The sequence below is a fragment of the Lissotriton vulgaris genome, chromosome 6 (assembly GCF_964263255.1).
Source record: "Lissotriton vulgaris chromosome 6, aLisVul1.2, whole genome shotgun sequence".
Classification (NCBI taxonomy): domain Eukaryota; kingdom Metazoa; phylum Chordata; class Amphibia; order Caudata; family Salamandridae; genus Lissotriton; species Lissotriton vulgaris.
Genome location: NC_141694.1, coordinates 1,878,229,855 through 1,878,254,368, shown reverse-complemented (window position 1 = coordinate 1,878,254,368; position 24,514 = coordinate 1,878,229,855). Strand labels below are relative to the sequence as shown.

Below are 24,514 nucleotides of genomic sequence, written 5' to 3'. Positions count from 1 at the left end.
CATGCACTTTAAACTCGTACATGGAGACGTTGGGGTACACGTTAGGGGACATACCTGACCATAAACATTTCAATTACCTCAGCAGTGTGGCTGAAGATTCTGATCACTTGAAGTGCTCAAGGTTTGGGCTACTTGGAGCCCAAGGATCGTATTGGAAGGAAGCCAACAATTCTTTGCAACTGCAAGTTGATATAGTACACATGGGTTCAGTCATTGCAACCCCCACAAAGGATACTGGCCTCAAACTTGGTGAGAGGGCAGGGCTGGCCTCAGGAGCTGTAGAAAACCAAAAACTGTGTTGCAGAACATTACAGAGTCTGGAGGAGCTCAGGATCAGCGGACTGTTCGACTTAGTTGTGGTTCCTGCAAATGACTCCTTCACTCTAAGAGAGATTCCCACAGATCTTGGAAGGTTTCTATATGGTGAACAGATGATGCAGCAGACTGGATGGGAGACAAAGTCAAGCCCAAACAAAGTCCATCCAAGTCCTAAGTGACCAGGCGGTAGAAGAGGAAGTGGTGTCCGATCTGAATCTCATCCCACAATGAATCTAGGGATCTATAGCCAGGTAGGCCTTTAAGTACCAGGGAAAGGGTTGGGATGATTCAGGGGACCATCCCAGGGGATGTTCTGAACAGGGTTAGATTACTCCTATGTCCTTTGTACAGTTTCACACTAGAGAAGGAGCAAACGGCTCCCAGGACTGGTTTGAACTGGACTATGCACAGGGACACCAAACGTGCCACTCATGCAGACTCAGTGGTGTTGGCAAGTGCACCCACCTGGTCCCAATACACACAATGTTGCCTAGGAGGTCATCACAGCTCCCGGTGACAGGATGCCTATTGTTCTGCCTTTTCTCTGCTCTATCTTGGCTCAGCAGCAGGAGGGCCGAAATGTGTGTCTGTTCGGAAAGAAACATTTTGTGCTGTCCGGGTCCAGAAGGTTGACACCAGGAACACTAAGAGCCCAATGGAGGGCTATTCCAGCATTTGGAATCATACCTTAGGGATAGGTTTAATTGCAGCCATTTTCTAAATGGTCATCACTTAATATTGTGGTGCCCCTCTGTATGGTATATGGCTGCTTCACTAACAATCCAGGAGAATGGACTCTGTAGGGTGTAGGGGTGTCCTGCTCATGCTCGGGCACCCTCTTATTTCAAACCCAGTACCCTGTCTTAAGGATTGCAAAGGCCTGCTACAGGGGTGACATATAGCTCTTAAGTGCATGGACCCTAGATATAGGAAACCTAGATCTTTAGTAAGTGGTGCTAGCCCCAGATTACACAGACTGCAATAACGGGCCTGTAGTTCCATTTTGAATGCTTTAGCACATGGGTAACCTCTGTGGTGCCTATGCCCTGTGTACCTTAGTACCATATACAGGGAACTTATAAGATACCCCAGTATCCAATTCTGGGATGTACCTAAGTACTTTTAACAATAATCTAAGTGAGAAAGAAGAGAGACGGGGTCCGATCAGAAGGATCCCAGTCAGACTCGTCCAAAATAAAAAAATCGGGCATGCCTGACCTTAAGTCTGGCTACTGTCTTCTTTTTATATTGAGTTTTTGATATTTTAGACTTGTCTTCATGTTTAATTATTTAGTCAGTTGATCGTTGAAAATCCTTCTTTAGTGTCACATGCTTTTCTGACCTCTGATTTGACTATCCTTCTCTCTCCAAACATTTATAAAATGAATCCTGGAAGGAACCACAGGAACATGTATCAGTATCCTGCTACCTATCAGTTGGTTTCACGTTACCATTTTTATCTGCAGCGAAAAGTTGGTGCTTGCTTAGAGTTATTTGTTTACAGAATAAGAAAAACTTTAACTGCAGTTAAAAAAAGTTAACTGCCGTTTTCTTGGTCTGGCTCCCAAATTATCTGTACCCAGCAAAGCAAAGGTTTATTTGCTAATTTGAGGTCATTTACTCTCCTGCTGTGCAGGAGGTAAATCCCTAAGGCACTGACCTATAGCTAATGCTGCTGCCTCCCCTTTAATGTTACTCAAAAATATTGTGGATACTGTGGCACAATCAGTTTCATCTCTAAGTCCAGGGCAGATGCTGCCCCATGCTTCTTCTGGATCTGTTTTAATACTTCAGGTAGAACCGCCAAAGAAGGGGTACCATGTGTGCTAGTATATATTGCAGCGAAGAATCTCTGTCCCAAGTGGTGCAATCCTCTACCAGGGGAGCCAATTCTGTCGGCACGCAAATTGTTAGTACCCTGTGCTTTTCCTGCAGACCTGTGTGGGGTTATACTGATTCAAGCTAGTTTGTTTACTTTCCTGCTAAATCTTAAACTTCTTTAACAAAAAGGAACTGTGTCAATGTTTCACATAATATTACTATAACATTGAAATACATTTCACCAGTTTTACGCCAATGACTATTGGAGGTTGTGTTTACGTGCATTTATTTGGTAAATAATGCAGCGACATGAAATACCGAAAGGTCCTGAAATAGAAATCAAAAGAAATAGGTTGACTTTAATGCTTAACTTGGGAAGTTTCACATCTACAGGTAAGATAGCCCGGCAACTTGAGTTAAGCTTTGAGCAGTGCAGCAACCACAGATGCATGTAAGCGAGAGAGTAGAAGAGCACCATATCTGCAAAGATTTTGATTTTCTCTCCCTGCACTGGTGCTCTTTAGACTTTATTGCACAAATGCACTCACTCTTGAACTGTAATACAATGGTGGGTGTGTTTAATGTAAAACATACCGTTTGTGCTGCAAGAAGACCCTTCAATTGCAGAGCACAGCACTTCTATACATGTGTATGTGTGCTATATAGGGCCGCATACAAGAAAAGTTAAAACACTGTTCTCTAATGTTACAACCTGCCTTGGAGAGGAGTACATTTTTTATGCAAATCCCTGTCTATCAATGTTAGAACAAAGCAATTTGCATTAACACCCAGTGCTTGATGCATTGGATTACCCATGTACTACTAATAGTACTCCCCTTGTTGTAAAGTAGAGCAAGATAGTGCAAATACCTGTCATGTTACCATGCAGCAACTTTCTAGTGCACAACATGATTTGCACATTTGCCTGTGACGCACGCCCAGTGCTAAGTGTTGATAAATTTGCCCCGAAATGTTGGATTGTGTTAGGTTAAGTCTACACATGTTGACACTTTGAAGACTTACACCGGAGTAGCTAGAGGTTGCTGAGAGGCAGGAGCTGGGACAGAGGGTAGCCCTATCACAATGAAATTACAGCTCATTTAGAAGATCCAACAGGATTAAGTTTTAAAAATTAGAAATGCTTATCTTAAATTTTCACACTTTGCGTGTGTGCTGCACTGTATTGTACAAACAACAGTTGATGGACAGAATACAGAACAATGTCATACATTCGCCCCAGTACAGAGATCTGGGCCTAAATCATTTTTTTTTTGCTCACCATACCACTCCAGTGTGAACCCAGCCATATGCAAATCATTCTGAACCCTGTGTCTCATGGGAACAGTCCAGCCCGAAATGCCAAGCCAGGTTCTCTCCAAGGACCAGTTTTGGGGTTTCCCCTCTTCAGCCTGGATAGCTTGATTCCAGTGGCATGGAGATCACGGGACCCTTGAATGGGCATACCCGTCCAACTAGGGTGACAAATCCAAAAACAACAGTTGATGGACAGAATGCAGAACAATGTCATCCATTCACCCCAGTACAGAGATCTGGGCCTATATCTATTGGTTTTTTTGCTCACCATGCCATTCCAGTTTGAACCCAGCCATATGCGAATCCACCTTGACCCTCTGCCTCATTGGAACAGTCCAGCCCGAACTGCCAAACCAGGTTCTCCCTGGACTGGAAACAAGCATCCTAGGACCGGTTTCGAGGTTTCACCCCTCTTCAGCCAGGATAGCTTGATTCCATTGGCATGGAGGGCATGGGATCCACGTCTGGGTATACCTGTCCCACTCCGTCCATCATCCCCTTTGGTTTAGCTAAGTTCTCCAGACGTTGGCAGGGTATGCCCAGACTTGGGTACCTTGCTCACTTTGCCACTGGATTCAAGATAGCCCAGCTGATGAGGGTTATGAACCCGAAACTGGTCCCGGGATGCTTGTTTCCGGTCTAGGGAAGACATGGCTTGGCAGCTTGGGCTGGACTGTTCCCATGAGGCACAAGGTCAGACTGATTTGCATATGGCCATCTCTGAACTGGGGTGGCGGAGTGAGCTAAAGAATGATGATGGATTAAACTCAGATCAGTTTACTGGGGGTGAGTGCTTGCAATGTTCAACAATCCGTCCATCATCCCCTTTGGTTTTGCTAATTTCGCCCTAAGTTGGCAGGGTATGCCCAAATGTGGGACCCTTTGCTCACTTTGCCACTGGATTCAAGATAGCCTGGCTGATGAGGGTTATGAACCCGAAACCATATCCAGGATGCTTGTTTCTGGTCCACGGAAGACATGGCTTGGCAGTTCAGGCTGAACTGTTCCCAATAGGCACATGGTCAGACTGATTTGCATATGTCCATGTCTGAACTGAAGCGGAGTGAGCTAAAGAATGATGATAGTTTAAACCCAGAACAGTCGACTGGGGATGAGTTCTTGCAATGTTCAACACTCCGTCCATCCTCCCCTTTGGTTTTGCTAAGTTCGCCTTAAGTTGGCAAGGTATGCCAAGAAGTGGGTCCCTTGCTCACTTTGCCACTGGATTCAAGATAGCCTGGCTGATGAGGGTTATGAACCCGAAACCAGTCCCAGGATGCTTGTTTCCGATCTAAGGAAGACATGGCTTGGCAGTTTGGGCTGGACTGTTCCCATAAGGCACAGGGTCAGACTGATTTGCATATGGCCATTAACAAGTACGAGTGAGTGAGCGAAATGGTACGTCTTGCTACCGAGAGAGAGAGAGTGTTGTGTTTGGGGTTGTCATATTAATGTAATTATGTTGTATTTATTTTGTATGTGTGTGATGCATGCATTTTTGGTATAAGATTTGTTTTTGTTTTTATTATCTGTGTAAAAATGTTAGTAGGTATTACATTTTTTGTTCTAATTTTGCATTTTTAGTTCTATAGTGGGATGTGGGTTTATAGGGGAATAGGGTGGGAAGTCATTTAATTGCCTCAAATTGTAAAGCGCTCTGATATCCTTCGGGATCAAGTTTGCGCTATATAAAACTTTATAAATAAAATTATCATGGATTAAACCCAAATCAGTTGACTGGGGTGAGTGCTTGCAATGTTCAACACATCGTCAATCATCCCCTCTGGTTTTGCACTGTATTGTACTGAAAATTTGAGATGATTCTGTAACATAATTTCGTTCTGGAACTGTATCATTTCAATACAAAACCTATGCTAGACTCATTCAGGCACATTTGCACTATTGTGCAGAGGTGTGTGTTTGGCACGTGATTGTCTAATTGTACACCAACATTGGGGGAAAGAGTAAGAGAGTACCAAATCTTTATTAATGTGGTGTTTTCTTGCACTCACCCTCTCCTGCACTGCAGTACAGCAACTTTCAGTGCCGCTGTTTGTTGTATGACAGGCTAGTCAGTCTGGGCCAGGGTGCCTTCCATCCCATCAGTGATTATTCTTGAAAAAAAATGTCATCGTCCTTGAACATTGTCTGAAATTCATTATAGGTATCTTTTAATTTTTACATATCTTTTCTTAGCATTTTTATTGATGTTTTCATTTCTTTTGCTTTCCTAGGTATATTACGTATGGCTGAAAAGTTCTAGTTCTCATCTTGTACAATGTTAATATATTCATCATCTTCATTAGGTATTACATTTTGAATTTAATGACTGGCTTTGGAAAGATATATCAATTATTTTCAGCGATATAGATTATTCAATTTCATACCAACTTCTGCATGTTGCAGTTTTGTGCTTGTCATATTCCATTACCCTAATCATGAAAAGGTTGTGATTTTTAGTGCTCTTTGTTTATGAAGTCTTTGCACCTTTCTTTTACTGTTGTATGTGTTATTTTTGGTGGATTGTTTGAGTCACTTTCAATACTAGTGGAAACGCTTTTGCACTTCGCATAGTGACAGAAATTGTTGTGAAACTCAACTTTCTTGCCAATTTCAAAGAATATGATTTAAAGTTTTTAAGTAGAATGAATTGTATTTGTTGGAGCTATGTTTTGTAAGGCTGTTGAAGGTTCCCATCATATTGCCACATAAATTATAGTTGTACCTCTCATTTGGATATTTCTGATATGCAAGACTAAATTTACAAACATTTGGTGCTGCGCTTGCATGACAAATGTGATTCAACTCTGAGAAATTTGTTTTAGATATGCTTTCCTGTGCATCACTTGTTTTGCATCACAGTAACTAAAAGAAGTGCAAAGTATTGCTTTGTGTTACTCTGCATCAGGGGTGCATTTCATGGGTGCTAACTTGCCATTCCTATGCAATCATCCATGTTTATTTTTACGCAAAACCCTAACTATAACGAAAGTTGACAGAGTTTTGCCTCAAAAAATAATTCCTCTTTGGAACAGGTGTTTAAATTGTGAAAAAACAAATTATCCTAACAGTTCACAAAATCAGTAAGGAAAATAATGTTTTGTGAACAAGATGTCACATCATTTCACCATCTTAATAGGGCTTTTTCCATTCAGGCATCCAGAATTGAGATTGTTAGATTTACCATTTCTCACTATCATAGTCATGACCATGTCCAAAAATTGCTTGACCTATATCTCCTCAAAGAGTTTAGGGTCATAGAGATAGTTACTAGCGGGACTATTGGGAGGCAAAGGCTATCTCTACCGAGAATAGTTTAAGAGAGTTATGTTTACTCCCCCCATTTACCTATGCTTCATTGAACTTTTTCAGTTTGACAACACTAGATATAAATCACATAATGTCAACACCCACTACAGGCAGCCATGGCACACCCATAATTTTTCACACATGGACTGTCGGGCCCTCCCCACTCTACTAGGTGGGGAATGCCAAGCGCATAGCTGACATTCCTCGGGACAACAACTGGGGTCCTGGAACAGGCAATATGGGCTTGCCTGGATGAAGGGACCAAGAACTAGGTGCTATTAGATGGCCTCAGGAAGATTCAAGTTCAAACAATTCTGAGACAAACGTAACATAAGAATTGTTTGAAGAGTTGATGATCAGTGTGTCTTGCAATTCACGCTAATTTTTACTGCTAGTTCAATTCTTTATGAATGCACAAGCCAAGTAATCTACAGGCAAGAGTCACAGGCAACATTTGTAATTTACACTCACCAAAAAGGGTTGGAGAGCAGGGGGAAGGTAGCAGAGCTAGTACACCACACGCTCAGTACTCTGTCTGACTTCCTTTTTGGGATTTGGTCTGCATGATTCAAAAGTATCTCTAGAGAAATGGGTGGGGAACTCTCATTCACTGTGGCAGAGGGTGAGCAAATGGCTCCCACAACAGAGGAGACATGCCGCTCCACCATTACACCTAAGCGGGCTTTCACAAGCCTTGAAGGTCCTAGGATGCTTGATTCCGGTCCAGGAAAGACATGGCTTGTCAGTTCGGGCTGAACTGTTCCCATGAGGCACAGGGTCTAGGCTGATTTGCATAAGGCCATGTCTGAACTGGGGTGGTGTGGCGTGCAAATAAACAATGGATTTAGGCCCAGATCTCTGTACTGTGGTGAATGTATGACATTGTTCTGCATTCTGTCCATCAACTGTTATTTTTGCATTTGTCACCCCGAGTGGGATGGGTATGCTCAGACGTGAGTCCCATGCTCTACACACCACTGGAGTCAAGCTATCATTGCTGAAGACGGCTGATAGCCAGAAACCAGTCCTAGGATGCTTGATTCTGGTCCAGGAAACACATGGCTTGGAAGTTCGGACTGAACTGTTCCAATGAGGCACAGGGTCTGGGCTGATTTGCATATGGCCATGTCTGAACTGGGGTGGTGTGGAGTGCAAATAAACAATGGATTTAGGCCCAGATCTCTGTACTGGGGTGAATGTATGGCATTGTTCTGCATTCTGTCCATCAACTGTTATTTTTGCATTTGTCACCCCGAGTGGGATGGGCATGCTCAGATGTGATTCCCATGCTCTCCACACCACTCGAGTCAAGCTATCCTGGCTGAAGACGGCTGATAGCCAGAAACTGGTCCTATGATGCTTGATTCCGTTCCAGGAAAGACATGGCTTGGCAGTTCGGGCTGAACTGTTCCCACGAGGCACAGGGTCTAGGCTGATTTGCATATGGCCATTTCTGAACTGGTAAGGTGTGGAGTGTAAAAAAACAATGGATTTAGGTCCAGATCTCTGTACTGGGGTGAATGTATGACATTGTTCTGCATTCTGTCCATCAACTCTTATTTTTACATTTGTCACCACGACTAGGATGGGTATGCTCAGACGTGAGTCCCATGCTCTCCACACCACTGGAGTTAAGCTATCCTGGCTGAAGACGGCTGATAGCCAGAAACCGGTCCTAGGATGCTTGATTCCGGTCCAGGAAAGACATGGCTTGGCAGTTCAGGGTGAACTGTTCCCTTGAGGCACAGGGTCCAGGCTGATTTTAACCGATTCCCTGGAGAAACTGGAACAAAATCACCTCCGACCAACTCCTCACATCACTCAACCAAAACACTCCCACCCTCTCACTGGACCCACACCATGCGGCCACCAATCTCAAGCAATGGATCACCCACAGTGCTGACAAACTAGCACCCCTGAAAAAGCTCCAGATCAAATCATCCAGCAAAAAGGCTCCCTGGTTCAATGATGACCTTAAAAAATCCAAGAAGCTATGCCGCACCCTAGAGAAAACATGGAGAAAAAACCCAACCACCGACAACATGGCCACCCTTAAGACAGCCATCCACAAACACCACCAACTGATTCGATCCGCCAAGAAATCAGCATTCAAGGATCGTCTCGACAACAACACTCACAACAGCAAAGAACTTTTCAACATCATCAAAGAATTCACCAGCCCCACCGCAGCATCTAATGACATCACTCCCTCCCAAGACCTCTGCGATGCGCTATCCTCCTTCTTCTACAACAAAATTGCCGACATCCACAACAGCTTCAAGAACACTCCCAGCGATCAACCCTCCCCACCCCCCTCAGATCCTACCCCGCCAACCAACAACCTTAGCGCCTGGAACCCAATCTCCACTGAAGACACCATCCGACTAATGAACTCAATCCGCTCTGGCTCGCCAACCGACCCCTGCCCCCACCACATCTTCAACAAAGCTGACTCCATCATCGCACCCCATCTGCGTGATGTCATCAACTGCTCGTTGAACTCTTCCACCTTCCCAGAAAGCTGGAAACACACCAAACTCAGCGCCCTTTTGAAGAAACCCACAGCAGACCCCTCTGAACTTAAAAACTATCGACCCATATCCCTCCTCCCATTCCCGGCCAAAGTCATTGAGAAAGCCGTCAACAGCCAGCTCGCTGCCTTCCTTGAATTCAACAACTCCCTCGATCCCTCTCAGTCCGGATTTCGAGCCAAACACAGCACCGAAACCGCCCTCATCGCAGCAACTGACGACATCCGAACAATACTGGATAACGGAGAAACAGCGGCCCTCATTCTACTCGACCTCTCCTCCGCTTTCGACACAGTCTGTCACAGCACCCTCATACAACGCCTCAGCAACATCGGCATACAAGGAAAAGCCTTGGACTGGATCACCTCATTCCTAGCTGGGAGAACTCAGAGAGTCTGACTTCCCCCATTCATCTCAGAGGCCACCAAAGTCATCTGCAGAGTACCACAAGGATCTTCACTCAGTCCCACCCTCTTCAAATTTTACATGAGCCCACTCGCATCTATCGCGCGCCAACACAACCTCAACATCATCTCTTACGCCGACGACACCCAATTAATCCTTTCCCTCACCAAAGACCCCAACACCGCCAAAACCAATCTTCACGAAGGCATGAAAGAAGTAGCCGAATGGATGAATCATAGCCGCCTAAAACTCAACTCAGACAAAACTGAGGTGCTCATCCTAGGATCTTCCCCCTCCGCCTGGGAGGACTCTTGGTGGCCTTCTGCTCTGGGCACAGCACCCACACCCACAGACCATACAAGTAACCTTGGCTTCATCCTAGACTCCTCTCTCTCGATGTCCAGACAAGTCAACGCAATCTCATCCTCCTGCTTCAACATACTTCGCATTCTCAAAAAGATCTTCTGCTGGATCCCCCTCGAGACAAGAAAGACTGTCACCCACGCACTAGTCACTAGCCGACTGGATTATGGTAACACACTGTACGCCGGAACCACAGCAAAATTACAGAAAAAACTCCAACGCATCCAAAACGCATCAGCGAGTTTCATATTGGACATCCCTCGCCAAGATCACATCACCGGACACCTAAAAGACCTCCACTGGCTTCCCGTCAACAAAAGAATTACATTCCGTCTTCTCACCCACGCACACAAGGCCCTCTACAATCTAGGTCCCGAATGCCTCAACACTCAACTGTCCTTCTACAAACCCACCCGCCAACTAAGATCTTCCAACCAAGCCCTCGTCGCAGTCCCGCGCATCCGAAAATCCACCATGGGAGGAAGATCCTTCTCCTTCCTGGCGGCCAAAACCTGGAACTCACTCCCCACTCGCCTCCGCCTTAATCAAAACCACACCTCCTTCAGAAAAGAACTTAAAACCTGGCTATTTGACAAATAATGAACCCCTTCCCAAGCCCCTTGAGACCCTCTGGGTGAGCAGTGCGCTATATAAATGCCCGAACTTGAACTTGAACTTGACAATGTTCTGCATTCTGTCCATCAACTGTTATTTTTGCATGGAGCTTTGCAGGCACCGCCATCCATATTAGTATGCCTGCATTGGGAATGCTTTTCCATTCGAAGACTCTGCACCTGTTGTGGGCCCCTGGGGGGGTGGGTGGCTGCACTTGGGGGGATGATGATGGTACCCCCCTTCATTGCCAGGCACAAGGTGGCAGGCACCGCGCAGTACCTGTCACTTTGTGCCTGTCAATACACTGGATTCAAATGCAACACTGCGGCAGGTGCTGCTTACAGCACTGCCTGCCATACGGTTGAAGATGTGGGATGCAACCGCCAGGCAGGCAGTCGCATCCTAATTGGCCTAGCGGGAATGCCACACCTCTGGCAGCAGGTGCCGTTTTCTGTTTCGGTGGCAGGCAGACAAAGTCCGCCCGCCATCGTAATGGAGCCCTCCTCATTTAGTGGAACTAAAGGTGCCTAGATGGTCAATTTCCAAAACCTATGACCTAGACAAATTTGTTGAAAAAGTAATCTGAGATTAACAAGGAGGAGACCAACCTGCTCACCTGCCTGTTCGAGGTACATTGCCAGTGAGATTAACTTTGCGGATTCTCCCGCTAAATTCTTCTGCGCAATAGCAAATCCATTCAGCAGTCCTTTGCCATAAATGTATGCAACTTCATTTAACTGCCTTCAGCTACCTCCTCCTACTTTTTTAAGCCAGAGATTTTTATGACTTCTAACTCAACGGCTAAGTCAGAGGGTAAAAGTCTCCACGGACAATGGTTCTCAGAAAATGATGTTCCCTCCTCGGACACTTTTGTAGGGTTCCCCACTGATTTTCTATCTTCTACATCACTTTTTCTTTAAAACATTTTCAAGCCCTAAGGTAAGCACTAACCGTGCCCATTCAACTTTTTCGTGTGAGATCTGCACTCCATTGTGGTTGGCCTTACCCTTTTCACTTTGCACAGTCTAGCATGACCAGATGTCCATGGTTAGCACTTTTATTGTTTAAATGCTATTTTACAGCTTCTTCATGGCTCCGGTTCTACTGATTGGGATTTTGTTATTTTGGGTTCAAATATTTCATTAAAATGTACTCTCTTTTTCTAAATTGGTTGGGATTTTTCTTGTGTTGTGTTTTAACGTATTATTGTTTGTCTGCTGCATAAACAACTTACACATTACCTATAAGTTAAGCCTGACTGATTTTTGTGGCAAGCTTCCCATTGTTAAGCACAAGTCAATGTAATGTATTTTTGTGTTTCATCCTGCAAGGAACTGTGACTACTGCTTGACCAGGGCTCAGACCCCAGTTAACTTACAACCCAATTTCTCACACTCCATTTCTTCACAGTAAACATTTTCTGAAAAATGTTTGAACCCATGTGACACGTTCAATGAATATTTGTTGATAAATATGTCTCTGCACAGCTATCTTTACATCCTTATTTCTCAGACTGTAAATAATGGGGTTAAGCAGTGGGGGGGTCACAGTGTAAAATACAGAGATAATTTTATCCCGATTTTCAAAGGTTTTAGATACTGGTTTCATGTACATGGAAATGGCGGTGCTGTAAAACATGATAACAACAATCAAATGTGAGGCACATGTGGAGAAAGCCTTGTATCTTGCTTCATTGGAGCGGATTCTCACAATGGTAGTAATGATGCAGATGTAGGAGACAGCAGTGAAGAGGCTTGGTAACAATAGTGCAAAGATTCCGGCAGAGAAAATTACCATCTCAGTAACAAAGGTGTCCACACAGGACATCTTCAGAAAAGCAGTAGCCTCACAAAAAAAATGATTGATTATTCTGGTGCCACACACTGGCAATCGCACTGTGAAAAAGGTATCCAGGAAGGCCATCACACCACCACTTAACAAGCAGCAGGACACCAATGTAATACAAACTGACATGCTCATGATGACTGTGTAACGCAAAGGAAATACAATGGCTACATAACGATCATATGCCATGACTGCTAGCAGAAGACACTCTGTAATTCCTAGAAGGAGGCTTGCGTACATCTGAGCTGCACAGCCAATGAAGCTGATACTCCTTCTATCAAGGAGCTGGGCTAATATGTAAGGAACAGTCACTGATGAGAAGCAGATGTCTATCAATGAGAGGTTTCCTAGGAAGAAGTACATAGGAGTATGTAGGCGAGGCTCAGAAACACAGACTGTGATCAGGATCACATTCCCAATGAAAGTCAATATGTACAGCACCAGAAACAATGCAAAAAGAAGGGTCTCCAAATTCTGGTCATCAGACAGGCCCATTATCAGGAACCCTGCCACTGAGCTTCCATTTTTCATCTCCATTATGTCCACTTTCAACTCTGCTGTAGGAAATATAAAAGCGGTCTACAGTAAATACACTGTGCCTGCATGCATTGTGTGAGCTGATGCAGTGCATGTACACAACATTGTAGACTACGTCAGGGCTATTTAACATGTTATAATTATGCATGGCACACAATGCAAAGTTTGGACTATCAAGTTACGATTGTTGCATTAACTAGTCTTATAACCAACCCACAATGGTGTGCCTCACCCTTGTTGGAAAAAGAGTGGTGATATTTCCTGATATTTTCAAAGGAAGGTTGAAGGGGCTGTCAACCTCAGAGCACAATATACTTTTGATGGATGAAGCCACATTGAGGCATGGCTTTTAATTTCACATATACACATCATGCATGGTTTGCAACTTATTAATTCCCACAGCCAACATCCTCTTGCAGTGGTGTAACATGGAGGTGATAAACGTATTTATTATGTTTCTAAATAACCTCTTGATTAGTTGAATGGTCTTTCCCATTAGTGTGTTGGGTGTGTCACGACATACATGATTTATACCACATTAACCTCCAAGGGTAGACACTTTCCAGCAAACTCCACAGAACAGTGAATGAATATTACAAATAGAGCACGTCAGCCAGAAACCAAACTGCACATGCATGCATGGGTGGTTGCGGCAGTACAGGTAAGCACAGTGGGGCAGCAGATTGGAAGTTGACAGACAACAGTTTACCTCCAAGGGTAGACACTTTCCAGCAAACTCCACAGAACAGTGAATGAATATTACAAATAGAGCACGTCAGCCAGAAACCAAACTGCACATGCATGCATTGGTGGTTGCGGCAGTACAGGTAAGCACAGTGGGGCAGCAGATTGGAAGTTGACAGACAACAGTTTAATTTATTTATTAATGTATTTTCCCTCTTTTGTGGTCTGTCAAATACCCCCTGCACAACACTACAACCCCACCGCCCCACCTCCCCACTGCCCGACCAGCAACAGCTGTGCATGAGTACACATACACACAAACACATGGTCACAGAAGTAAATTGTATAACAAAATATAGATATTTGAGGAAAGAAAGTAAAGAGGTATAAGGGAAACACATTTCTTTGAAAAAAAATCAATCAGTTTTAGGGAAAAAAGCCCTGGAGTTTTCCTCAAGTGTTGTGTGACATGTCCATTCAACCTACAATCTAGCAATACAAACTCTACGTTTGCAATATTTGGTAAATGTCCCCTAAACGTTATGCTCTTATGTACATAGATTACACTGTCATGGGTTTAGGGGATGCAGATGTACAAGCCATATATTTAAATGATGAAATGGGTTCCATCTGGTAAATATTTTTAGGTCTACCTATAAACCGCTTTAGCAATACAAAGAAGCTTTATTCAACAACACATGTCATAAAAGCATGAGCATGAAACACTGTTAAATAATAAAAGAAGCATTTAAAATATATATGAATATTTGTGCGAATAGGCATGAAGGAAATCTGTGCTTCCCAATACATTGTAATACAACAATATAATAAGGAGCATGGGCAACTATATTATCATTTGATAGGTAACACGTTAAAATCCCTAATAAACACCACATGTCAATATTAAAAAGTAATTGCACATTCACAGGTAAAGAGATTCCAAGTCCATTTTTTTGGAGTCATTAATTGGAACCTTATTGACCATATCCATCTTAAAAACTTTGCCACTTGGATTGCATAGCAGAGTGATCAATCCGCCCGCAGAATTCTCAGAGCAATACTACAGGATCGTGTGCCCATGTTCCTGCATGTCTGCACCAAACAAACTTTCTATGGGCCAGAATACGCAGGTCAGACAAACAATACATGCAAATAAGTTTCTTCTAAATCAGTGCAAATAGGGAATTTGTTGTCACCTAATGTAGACTATTTGGTAGTGAAGGACTTTAGTGGCCCTAAATTGAAAGTACAATTTACGATCTAGGGGCTTTGAGATTACATTGAATGATACTTAAAGCTCAACCCTGATTTCATTTGTACTAGTTAACGATGTGCAATCACTACTTCTGATAATATCATGTTCAATCAGTTTCCAATATCTTTCCTTGATTGAGTCTACTAATGGAAACTGGGAGCTAGATGGGGTTTCCAACAGATACGATTGGCCCATTCTGGTCAAGAGACTTCTGTATCCCGCAACCAGCTAATTTTATGAAACTGATCAGCATCAATAATATCCCTAAGACACTCTGCAAAGGTAGCCAATTCCGGCGTGCACCAGATTCTGCACCAGTATATTATTTGGAGTAACCTGGCTAAATCTACCTGGGCATTTCCGACTAAGGAAGGATGGTTGTACTTTGTGGAAACTTGATATCACATGGAGAAACTTATTTTCTGAAATAGCTAACTGTGGGAGTTTCTTGAGGTTCCATAGTTCAGTACCATATAGGACTTAGGCCACCACCTTGGTGATAAATATTTGTAGCACCGGACTAAGAGGCTTGGTCAGAGATGTTTTAAATTCATTTGTTAGGACCACCCCTAATTGTTGCTGCTTTAATGCCATTGTGTCAATATGTGGCCTCCATCTCATTTCCTTCTGCAGAGTAATGCCCAAATAGATAAATGTGTCAACCTGTTCTAGGGGTGATCCATCTTTTACCATACTACCTTTGAACTTTCTGTGCTGATTAAAAGTCACAAACTTAATTTTTCCTGCGTTCATTTTTAAAACTCCTAACAGGCAGAAATCTTAGAAACGTTAAAGTACACATTGTAACCACTAGGGGTTTTAGAGATGATAAGCCTTTCATCTTTGAACATTAAAATTTAAATCTATTTACCTGCTAAAACTGGTGCATTGGTATTAGTAGTAAATAAAACATTGACAGCTCCATTAAAAAAAGTGAAAAATAATGTGGGTGTCAATACAAACCCTTGGTGTACTCCCTTCTCTCTGGAAAAGTGGTTGGTCTTATTCCCCTGTGCCCCCAGTGTTTTTGTGCCAAATCGTTCTCATGAAGGCAGGCATCTCCTGTAGTACCACCTATAATTTCCTATATGAGACCTGGTCAAAGGCTGATTAAATGTCGACAATGGCAGCATACGTGCTGCCCTTGACGAGAACTACAGCCTGCCAGTATATTAGAAAGAATTGAAAGACCTGGTTTATGGGACTTATGTGAGCCCAAAAACTATCCTGAAGTGGACTGAGGATATCATTGTTGTGTATTCATTCTTGGGCCTTTTCCAGACCAAACCTGGCCCCCACATTTTGGATTTAATTGACTATGCTTATTGGCCTATAGTTACCTGGCAAAGACTTGTCTCCTTCTTATATACTGGAATGATCGCCGCCCCCGCCAGGTGTCTGCCATTGGGCTGCCATGAGCAATGGAGTTTGCTAACAGTAATATATATTGACTCTATTTAGACTTGTCCTGCAGAAAAATGTCTGCGGGACCACTGTCATTACCTGGTCTCCCTCCTGTATTGGCAACAAGGGCCGCTCTTACATCTGCCAAATTAAACACTTTATCAATTGAATAAAAATTAATTTTAAAAGGTCACAATCGTCTGCATCATCACTTGCATATTGTAAAGCAGTGTTTAACCCAAATACCGTCCTCTGCATGATCTTCTTGGGGTGGTGCTACTCCACCCCTGCTCCATTTTACCAGATTCCAGAAGCATTGAGCGTTATTACTATTACGTTCCAGTTTTAGGTCCTGCCATCTATTCTCATCCCAGGTTCTTTTAGCAATTATCTTTGCTTTCTTATAAATTGCCCTCGCGTTTTGTACTCTAACAGAGTCAGCTGATCTAATTGCCTCCCCGAGGTAACTACAAGCTTGTGTACACTCTTTGTTATACCATTGATGCCTTAAATGAGTTTCCTTCACCTTGATCCTGAAAGGTCTTTAAAAATATGAGTGCATTTTGATAAATAATGTGTTATGCAACTATGTTATTCCTTTGAGCGTCTGGGAGATAGAACGAGATGTCTGCTAAGGTGTTTTCAACATCGCTGGTTCAAGTGCACAGTATTTCTGGACGTTCTAAAATTAGGGGCCATTTTACTAGCTGCATGTCATTGGAGGGTTGCAAATTTCCATTGGTAAGTAATTTGTGGGTTTGTGTTTATACTTGTAATTCCCTGAGTGGGCACCTAGAGCAAAGTGGGTCATGATCACTCTCCACACGAGACTGCACGACTATGTCCTCTAGGGTATGCCACAAATTCAAACTGACTATGCGGGAGTCAATACAGCTTGAGTGGTGGCCATCGTAAAATGTATTTACCCTTTGCCTATCGGAGATGGTTGGACCATAGGCCATCGTTAATCTGTATTCTAGACATTGGCTATCAGTTGAATGGCTACTTCTGTCCATCTTTTAATTGGAGGAGCTGTGGGACACCCCACTCCTCATCCTCCCTCCCCTCCACTTATATTCCTTGCTATCAAGTGCTTCAAAAGTTGAATTTAAACCCCGCTATAAAAACAGATGTAGCCAATCAGAAGATATCTAAGAGCTTGCCTAAGGCAAGAATAGTTTTAGACCTTTGCCCCCACTGTGACCCATTTAGTGTACATTATAGATGCTGATGTTACCATAAGGGCCACACACCAACCTGATAGTAAGAATATTGTTACTCTCTATTAAAATTGCCAGTAACTTAAGGCTGGTATCCTGTCCAACCCAAATTGTGAGACCCCCCGAAGGGCAACCCTTACCACCTCGGATAGTCGATACGTGATAATTTAAGAACCCCGGATGGTTTTCAATAAAGGTATTGCAATCTGGGGAGGCGCCCTTAGACCTCAGCCCTGCAACGTTTCAAGATAGGAATGCTGATCTACGTGGTGTTAAGTTTAGATCTTGTCAGCCCATCCCTACGTAAGTGTGGCTCACTAGTTAGAGCAGGCAGACCCTGAAGCAGAGATCAGACCAGGGACCAGGGTTCAATTCCCGACGCAGCAGGGTCTTGAGCTCAAATGTCCATGGGCTCAATAATTCTCGCTTCAGTGCCTGACCTAATCATGGGTTCACACTTTGCAACTCTGGGCATTAAGCTTGCTTAATCTCCACAATGGCCCCCTGCGGCGGGATGCCTGGCTTTCACCTTGGGGATGCCCTGTAGGGGCTATCTCACAGGGAAAAGCCAGGACGGGTTCCCAAGGCAAGCGCGGAGATACCCCTTCGGGGGTCGATTCAGGCGCTATATAAGAAACATAATAATAATACTGTGGTCCCTGATGTGCAAACTACCTCATTCTCTGCCCTGATAGAACAGCTCATCTCGAGGGATGATTTTACTTTTGGTTGAAATTCAATGAGTTCGCTAGGGTGGACTAGTTTAATGATCTGAGTACAAACAGCTGGTGTAGGAGGGACCTTCCATCTATCTCTTGTAAAGGGAAGGCACCAATTTGAGATGTTACAGAGTCAGCTGGGGTCCTCTCTGTTGCCTTCTCCGTAGGATTATATTTGGGAAAATGTTGGTTTAGTGAGATGTTTAGTGCGTAAATCAAATGCTACCAGGTTTTCAGAAAAATCTTGGTGTGACAGAGTGAGTGTGATGCTGTCAGGGGCAGCACCCAGGTAAGAATGTCTTTCAGCCCCAACAATGTCATCCCTTACTACAGACTGACACCCCCTCACTCGCCGGATCCAGTGAATGCACCAATTTATCAAAGTGCCTTCATCCTCTTTATATAAACTAGGGGGAAGTTTTGGTACATTATCCAGATATATTGTTCATCTCAGGTCAGGAGTCTTATTAGCGATAAGAGGAACAGAGACCGTGTTTGGCTGATGGAAATCAGGGCTGGGTATGAGACAGTGGGCATGTTCAAATTAGTAGGTAGCCAGAAACCAACCCTATTTTGACCTACCCAGCTCAGATGTCTAGAGTCTGAATAATTGACTTTTGCACTCAAAGATATATATCCTCTCGCTTTTCTTCCTATATTGTGCCTATGAGGATCCCCTAATATCTGACTGACATGGTCCATTCTCCCTTGATCATTACCTGCTCTCATTGTTTGAGATCCCAGTTGGTTCTTAATATGTTGAAATTCTATATTACTTTGCTAAAGGATTCAGAGAGACTGCCAACATTTGCCTTAAACACTCTAATTTCTTTCACTAGATGAATGTTTAGTATAGAATTTGTAATATTTAGTAAACAATCTACACTGTTCGTGCCAGGACTATTTATACAAACAATTGTGCTTAGAATTAGTTGAGCATCCCCATTTAGGCTTGTGCTTTCCTCTATGCCCTCACTTTCCACCCAACTGCCCAAGATAGTGGTAATATCTTGCAGATCTTAGTGTTCTAAAAGTGTAGAGAAACTATTGGTGCAAGGAAAATTTGACAGATCAATTACAGGCTCTTGCACTTCATTGCCCCCACTATCAGTCCTGCTAGCTTGTTGATTTAGGGTACCAGAGTGCTGTGTTTTACTAACTGCTCTTTTAAATATAGCTGGTATACGGCCATTGTGGCTGGTTATTGTAGAACTTTCTGGTACCTCTTTGATAGAATAATAGGGGGAAGCGTTCATTAAATTTGGATTAAGGAGGCCCTCACATTCTGGTAACAGAGAATCAATATGATCTAACAGCCCTCCCCAACAACTGGGCTCAAAGTCAGAGTTCTCTTATTTGCCTTATTTTTACCTACTTACGTCAAGCCTCCCTCATTAGCTTTGTGCTTTCTCATCACAGCTCAGACTCACAACGCGCAGGGTAGAGGCACTCAAAAGACAGCACGAACAATGAGAGGACCATTAGGCAAGACAAAAGTTATTTAAAGAGGCACATCCTTTGTACAGTACCTTTGCCTTGTTGTAATTATCTGAACAGTAATTGCTGGAGAAAGATGTCAGTGGGTTGGCCCAGCCTAGCCTATTCAAGGCTCTGATGGGTGCAGTTGGGTCAAGGGAATGCCTGGGAATGTTTGCACAACTCCCACGATGTACGAGCCGCAATGATAAGAGCCTCCTGGCACGTGGTGTGGCGATGACAGTGGCATTGCTCTGACCGCATTGGCTCCTGTGGGCTGAAGTCCCCCTAGCTGCAGTTTCAGTCTCCCGAGCTGCTGGAGCCGCAAGCCCAAGATAAGTGCCTCCTGGCATGTTGCGTGGCGACGGCAATGGTTGTGCTCTGACCTTGTTGTTTTCTGAGGGCTGCAATTGCTTTAGCATTTTGAAACCAAATAAGTAAATTACAAAAAACACATACTATTTATTTGCTGTTTGGTATATCATTCTACCTTCTGTGGATTTGAGGAATCCCTACATTTAAAATGTATACTCATTTTCAATTCTTTTCACATTCAATGTTTCTATCTCAGACATGCAAATCACCAATACTACCAACAACATTTCTACTAGTAAAATAGCTCTTCTATATATTTTTAGCTGTAGATGATTGTACCTTGCAGTTTTGACAGGAAAGACAATGGTTTGATATTTGGGGAAAGATTTACTACCCTTGCACGTAACACAGTGCAGCAAAGCCACTAGCTGCTCTCCATTGCATGAAAGGGAGGGAGCAGAAATATGCCATAGCTATGAAAATATGTAGGCACTCTTCCACACAGTCCAAGGGTGTCTGCAATAAAATGAACTTTGTTTTTGTGCAGGTAGCTGTCCATTCATGCACAAAGCAATCTCTTGAGACATATTCCTCTTTCTATGTGTGCTAGAGAAGGCAGTACAGAAAAAGGTAATAATGAAGACAAAAACACAATGTTTCTCCTTGTTATGCTGCTCTCTGAGAGGCACACTAATTTCACTCAAAACTACGTTTCAAAAGTAAATGCACAGGAACACCTATGCTACATCCATTGAACCCCTGCCAAAATGGAATGTAACACAAGGCAACACAAGTTGCTGTGCTGTATTATATTTCTTTGGAAAGCCATGCAGTTTGAGCAAATCACCCCTGGCTTGGATTTGTAAATATCAAAAGTGATGCAACCATAACACAAAATGTTAGTAAATCTGGCCTTCTGTCTCCATATGTATACAAAGAGAGGTGTTTGGTATGATGAAGGAGAGGGTATGTTTCCATCAGTGAGCCCTCCACAGAATTGATACAGAATCGAGGCAAATGGGCCAGATTCTGGCCAGAAATGTATAGAACAGTGGAGTACAAATATCAATAAAGTAGAAGACTTTAAATGGTACTCATCTAAAGTTAAATGTCTGCCGAACTGAAGCTGGGTTCTACAGGATTCCTCAAAGTTCTATACATGGGAATATACATGTGTCGCTCTGAAGTCTAAAATCCTAAATGTAGTCCAAGCACTATTCTTGCCCCCCTATGAGTGATAAAAAAAAATAATAATCCCGTTCAGCTTCACGAATATCGACAGGCTAGGTTTTCTATGTTTTTGCTACTTGTTACCCGAGTCAACATGTTGCTGTTGAATGAGTAAATCCAACTACAGTCAAATGGAATTTCCATGTATTCCTGGTAAGGCTGTTTATGTAAAGCTTGGATTTAATACACAATGGTGTTGCTTTACCACAACTTTAATATTTAAAACCTCACACTCAATTTGAAGGTTCATCATTTATAGAGTGGGAGGAATCAGTTTCTCTTTTGGGAGTTGTTCAAACAGCAACATTTTTTTCAACAACAGTTCAATGTATAGCCCAGCAGTTACACAGGTAATATTACTTAGATGCTGTTTCTGCAGTTGAGGGAAAGTTTTGAATATTATCAACAAGAGCAGATTCCTGACCTGACATGTAAGATAATAGGTATAACAGAACACATTGACTTGGGCACCCGTAATCCCATATGGTTTATTCGGCTGGACCACTGCTCCCTATTTGACATTGTTGACCATCCCATCCCACTCGACCAGTTGTCCACAGTTGGACTTGATATCATTTTATCAAAAGGTAGTGGATAATTTGTTCATACTACCTGCTGGCTCAGGTCCTCATTGGTGCTGTGCAGAGTACCCCAAGTACTAGTATTGTCTCCAATCTTCTTAAACGTGTTTATGAGCACATTAGTCACTGTAATCAACTACTTTGGGCTTAATTGCAAAACATACACCATTGCTGTTAGATTGGATCATCTTCCTGAAGAGATCCATTTTATGATTCAGTCCTGTCATTGTGAATCCAAACTTGGATGCAAATCAACATGCTAAACCTAATGCTGATAAAACCAAGGGTTGATTTGCATCCCGATTGTTTGTGGAGATTTGCATAGTCACCAGGGTGATAGTCCCAGGCATCTCAGTAGTTTGGTCCATATGATTTGAAGAATATCAAAATGTCAACAGATTACAAACACATATATGTAATTTCAGAGCCATCTCCTCCCAGTGAAAAACAAGGCCTAGATTTACTGAAGGCTTTTGTCACCATTGCATCATACGAGGCGACACAAGGCAGCGCAAGCCCATAATTCAGATTTACGAAGCCACTGAAATCCACCCTGAGTGGTTCTGCATCACTTAATAAGTCTTGAGTAACTCTGAATTTAAAAGGATTCCATGGGTAAAGTGTGGGTGTTCCTATGCATACAGTCATGGTTTTTGGTCCACTGCTAGGTTTGCCTAAGAGTAGTAAACCTGGAAAGGCCTTCCCAGCTGAAGCATAATGGGGAGAAATATGTTTATATTTTTTAATGTTGTATCCTCTATTTACGCACGCATAAAAAGAGGAAAATGCCCCTGAATATTGTTTACATGCAGGAAAGTCTCCCTTCCTTCACAAAAACAATCCTGTCCTCAAAGCAGGCACACTTGCATCAAGGGTGTTTGCATTAGTACTTGCATTAGTACTTGGCAGCCACAAGTGCTCTCACACTGAGGGAGAGAAGAATCAATCAATCAATCAGTGACACTTATAAAGCGCGCTACATACCCGTAGGGTCTCAAGGCGCTGGGGGGGGGGGAGCCGCTACTGCTCGAACAGCCAGGTCTTCAGCTTCTTCCTGAAGGAGAGGTGGTCTTGGGTCAGGCGCAGGTCGGGAGGGAGGGAGTTCCAGGTCTTGGCGGCCAGGTAGGAGAAGGACCTTCCTCCTGTAGTCGCTCTTCGGATGCGGGGGACGGCGGCGAGGGCGTGGTTGGCTGATCGGAGGTGGCGTTTGGGAGCGTAGAAGTTGACTCGGCTGTTGAGGTAGCTCGGGCCTTGGTCGTGTAGGGCTTTGTGTGCGTGGGTGAGGAGGCGGAAGGTGATTCTTTTGTTGACGGGGAGCCAGTGAAGGTCTCTCAGATGTCCGGAGATGTGGCTGGTTCGTGGGATGTCGAGGATGAGTCTGGCTGAGGCGTTCTGGATCCGCTGGAGTCTCTTCTGGAGCTTGGCGGTGGTACCGGCGTAGAGGGCGTTGCCGTAGTCCAGTCGGCTGGTGACGAGGGCCTGGGTGACGGTCTTCCTGGTCTCGGTGGGGATCCACCAGAAGATCTTCCGTAGCATGCGTAGGATGTTGAAGCATGCGAGGAGACGTTGTTGACTTGCCTGGTCATGGAGAGGGAGGAGTCCAGGATGAAGCCCAGGTTGCGTGCATGGTCTGTCGGTTTGGGTGCGGTGCCCAGGGCGGGAGGCCACCAGGAGTCGTCCCAGGCGGAGGGAGAGGAGCCCAGGATGAGGACCTCTGTCTTGTCCGAGTTCAGTTTCAGGCGGCTGGTCGTCATCCACTCGGCTACCTCTTTCATCCCATCGTGCAGGTTGGCTCTGGCGGCGGCGGGGTCGTTGGTCAGGGAGAGGATCAGCTGGGTGTCGTCGGCGTAGGAGATTATGCTGAGGTTGTGTTTGCGTACGATGGCCGCGAGGGGGCTCATGTAGACGTTGAAGAGGGTGGGGCTCAGAGATGATCCTTGGGGGACGCCGCAGATGACTTCGGTGGCCTCTGACTTGTACGGTGGTAGGCGGACTCTCTATGTTCTTCCGTCGAGGAAGGAGATGATCCATTCCAGTGCCTTGTCCTGGATTCCGACGTTGCTGAGGCGCCGTACTAGGGTGCGGTGGCAGACCGTGTCGAATGCCGCAGAGAGGTCTAGGAGGATGAGGACCGCTGTTTCTCCATACGTTAATAGTTACACAGCTTTCTCCCCCTCTCCATAATACAAGTTGTCTTCCTGCTTTGCACCAAATATCAGTAAATCTGCCCCCTTTTATCTTGTGTTTACTACTATATTTGGAGTAAATGAGCAATCTTTTTATAATTTACAAAGGTATCCAGAGGTACACCATGATTTCTACAACAGGGCTAGATTTTGACTGTTTCAAAATACTTCATACATAATATCACATCAAATGGAAATCCACATAAGCAAATTATGAGAAAGCATGCATTTTTATTTCTCAAGAGGAAAACTATGTATCTGCAGAAGAATCATTTTGCCAACTGGAAATAAAATATATTGGTAGTAGTACTCAGTTATTACAAATACTTGTCACAAACGTACAGCTAGAGGCTTCTGCCACTGTCTTCCCTATCTTTTCTATGAAG

The 24,514-nt window shown here is 43.8% G+C and overlaps 1 protein-coding gene across 1 annotated transcript; it reads right to left on the bottom strand.

The window, feature by feature from the left end:
• Positions 1-12,080: 12,080 nt before the first annotated feature.
• Positions 12,081-13,064, bottom strand: LOC147709738 (olfactory receptor 2D3-like). The gene has a single exon (XM_086926083.1). It carries the CDS (start codon positions 13,056-13,058, stop codon positions 12,081-12,083), a length of 978 nt encoding a protein of 325 aa, XP_086782209.1. The 5' UTR covers positions 13,059-13,064.
• Between the last annotated feature and the right edge of the window lie 11,450 nt (positions 13,065-24,514).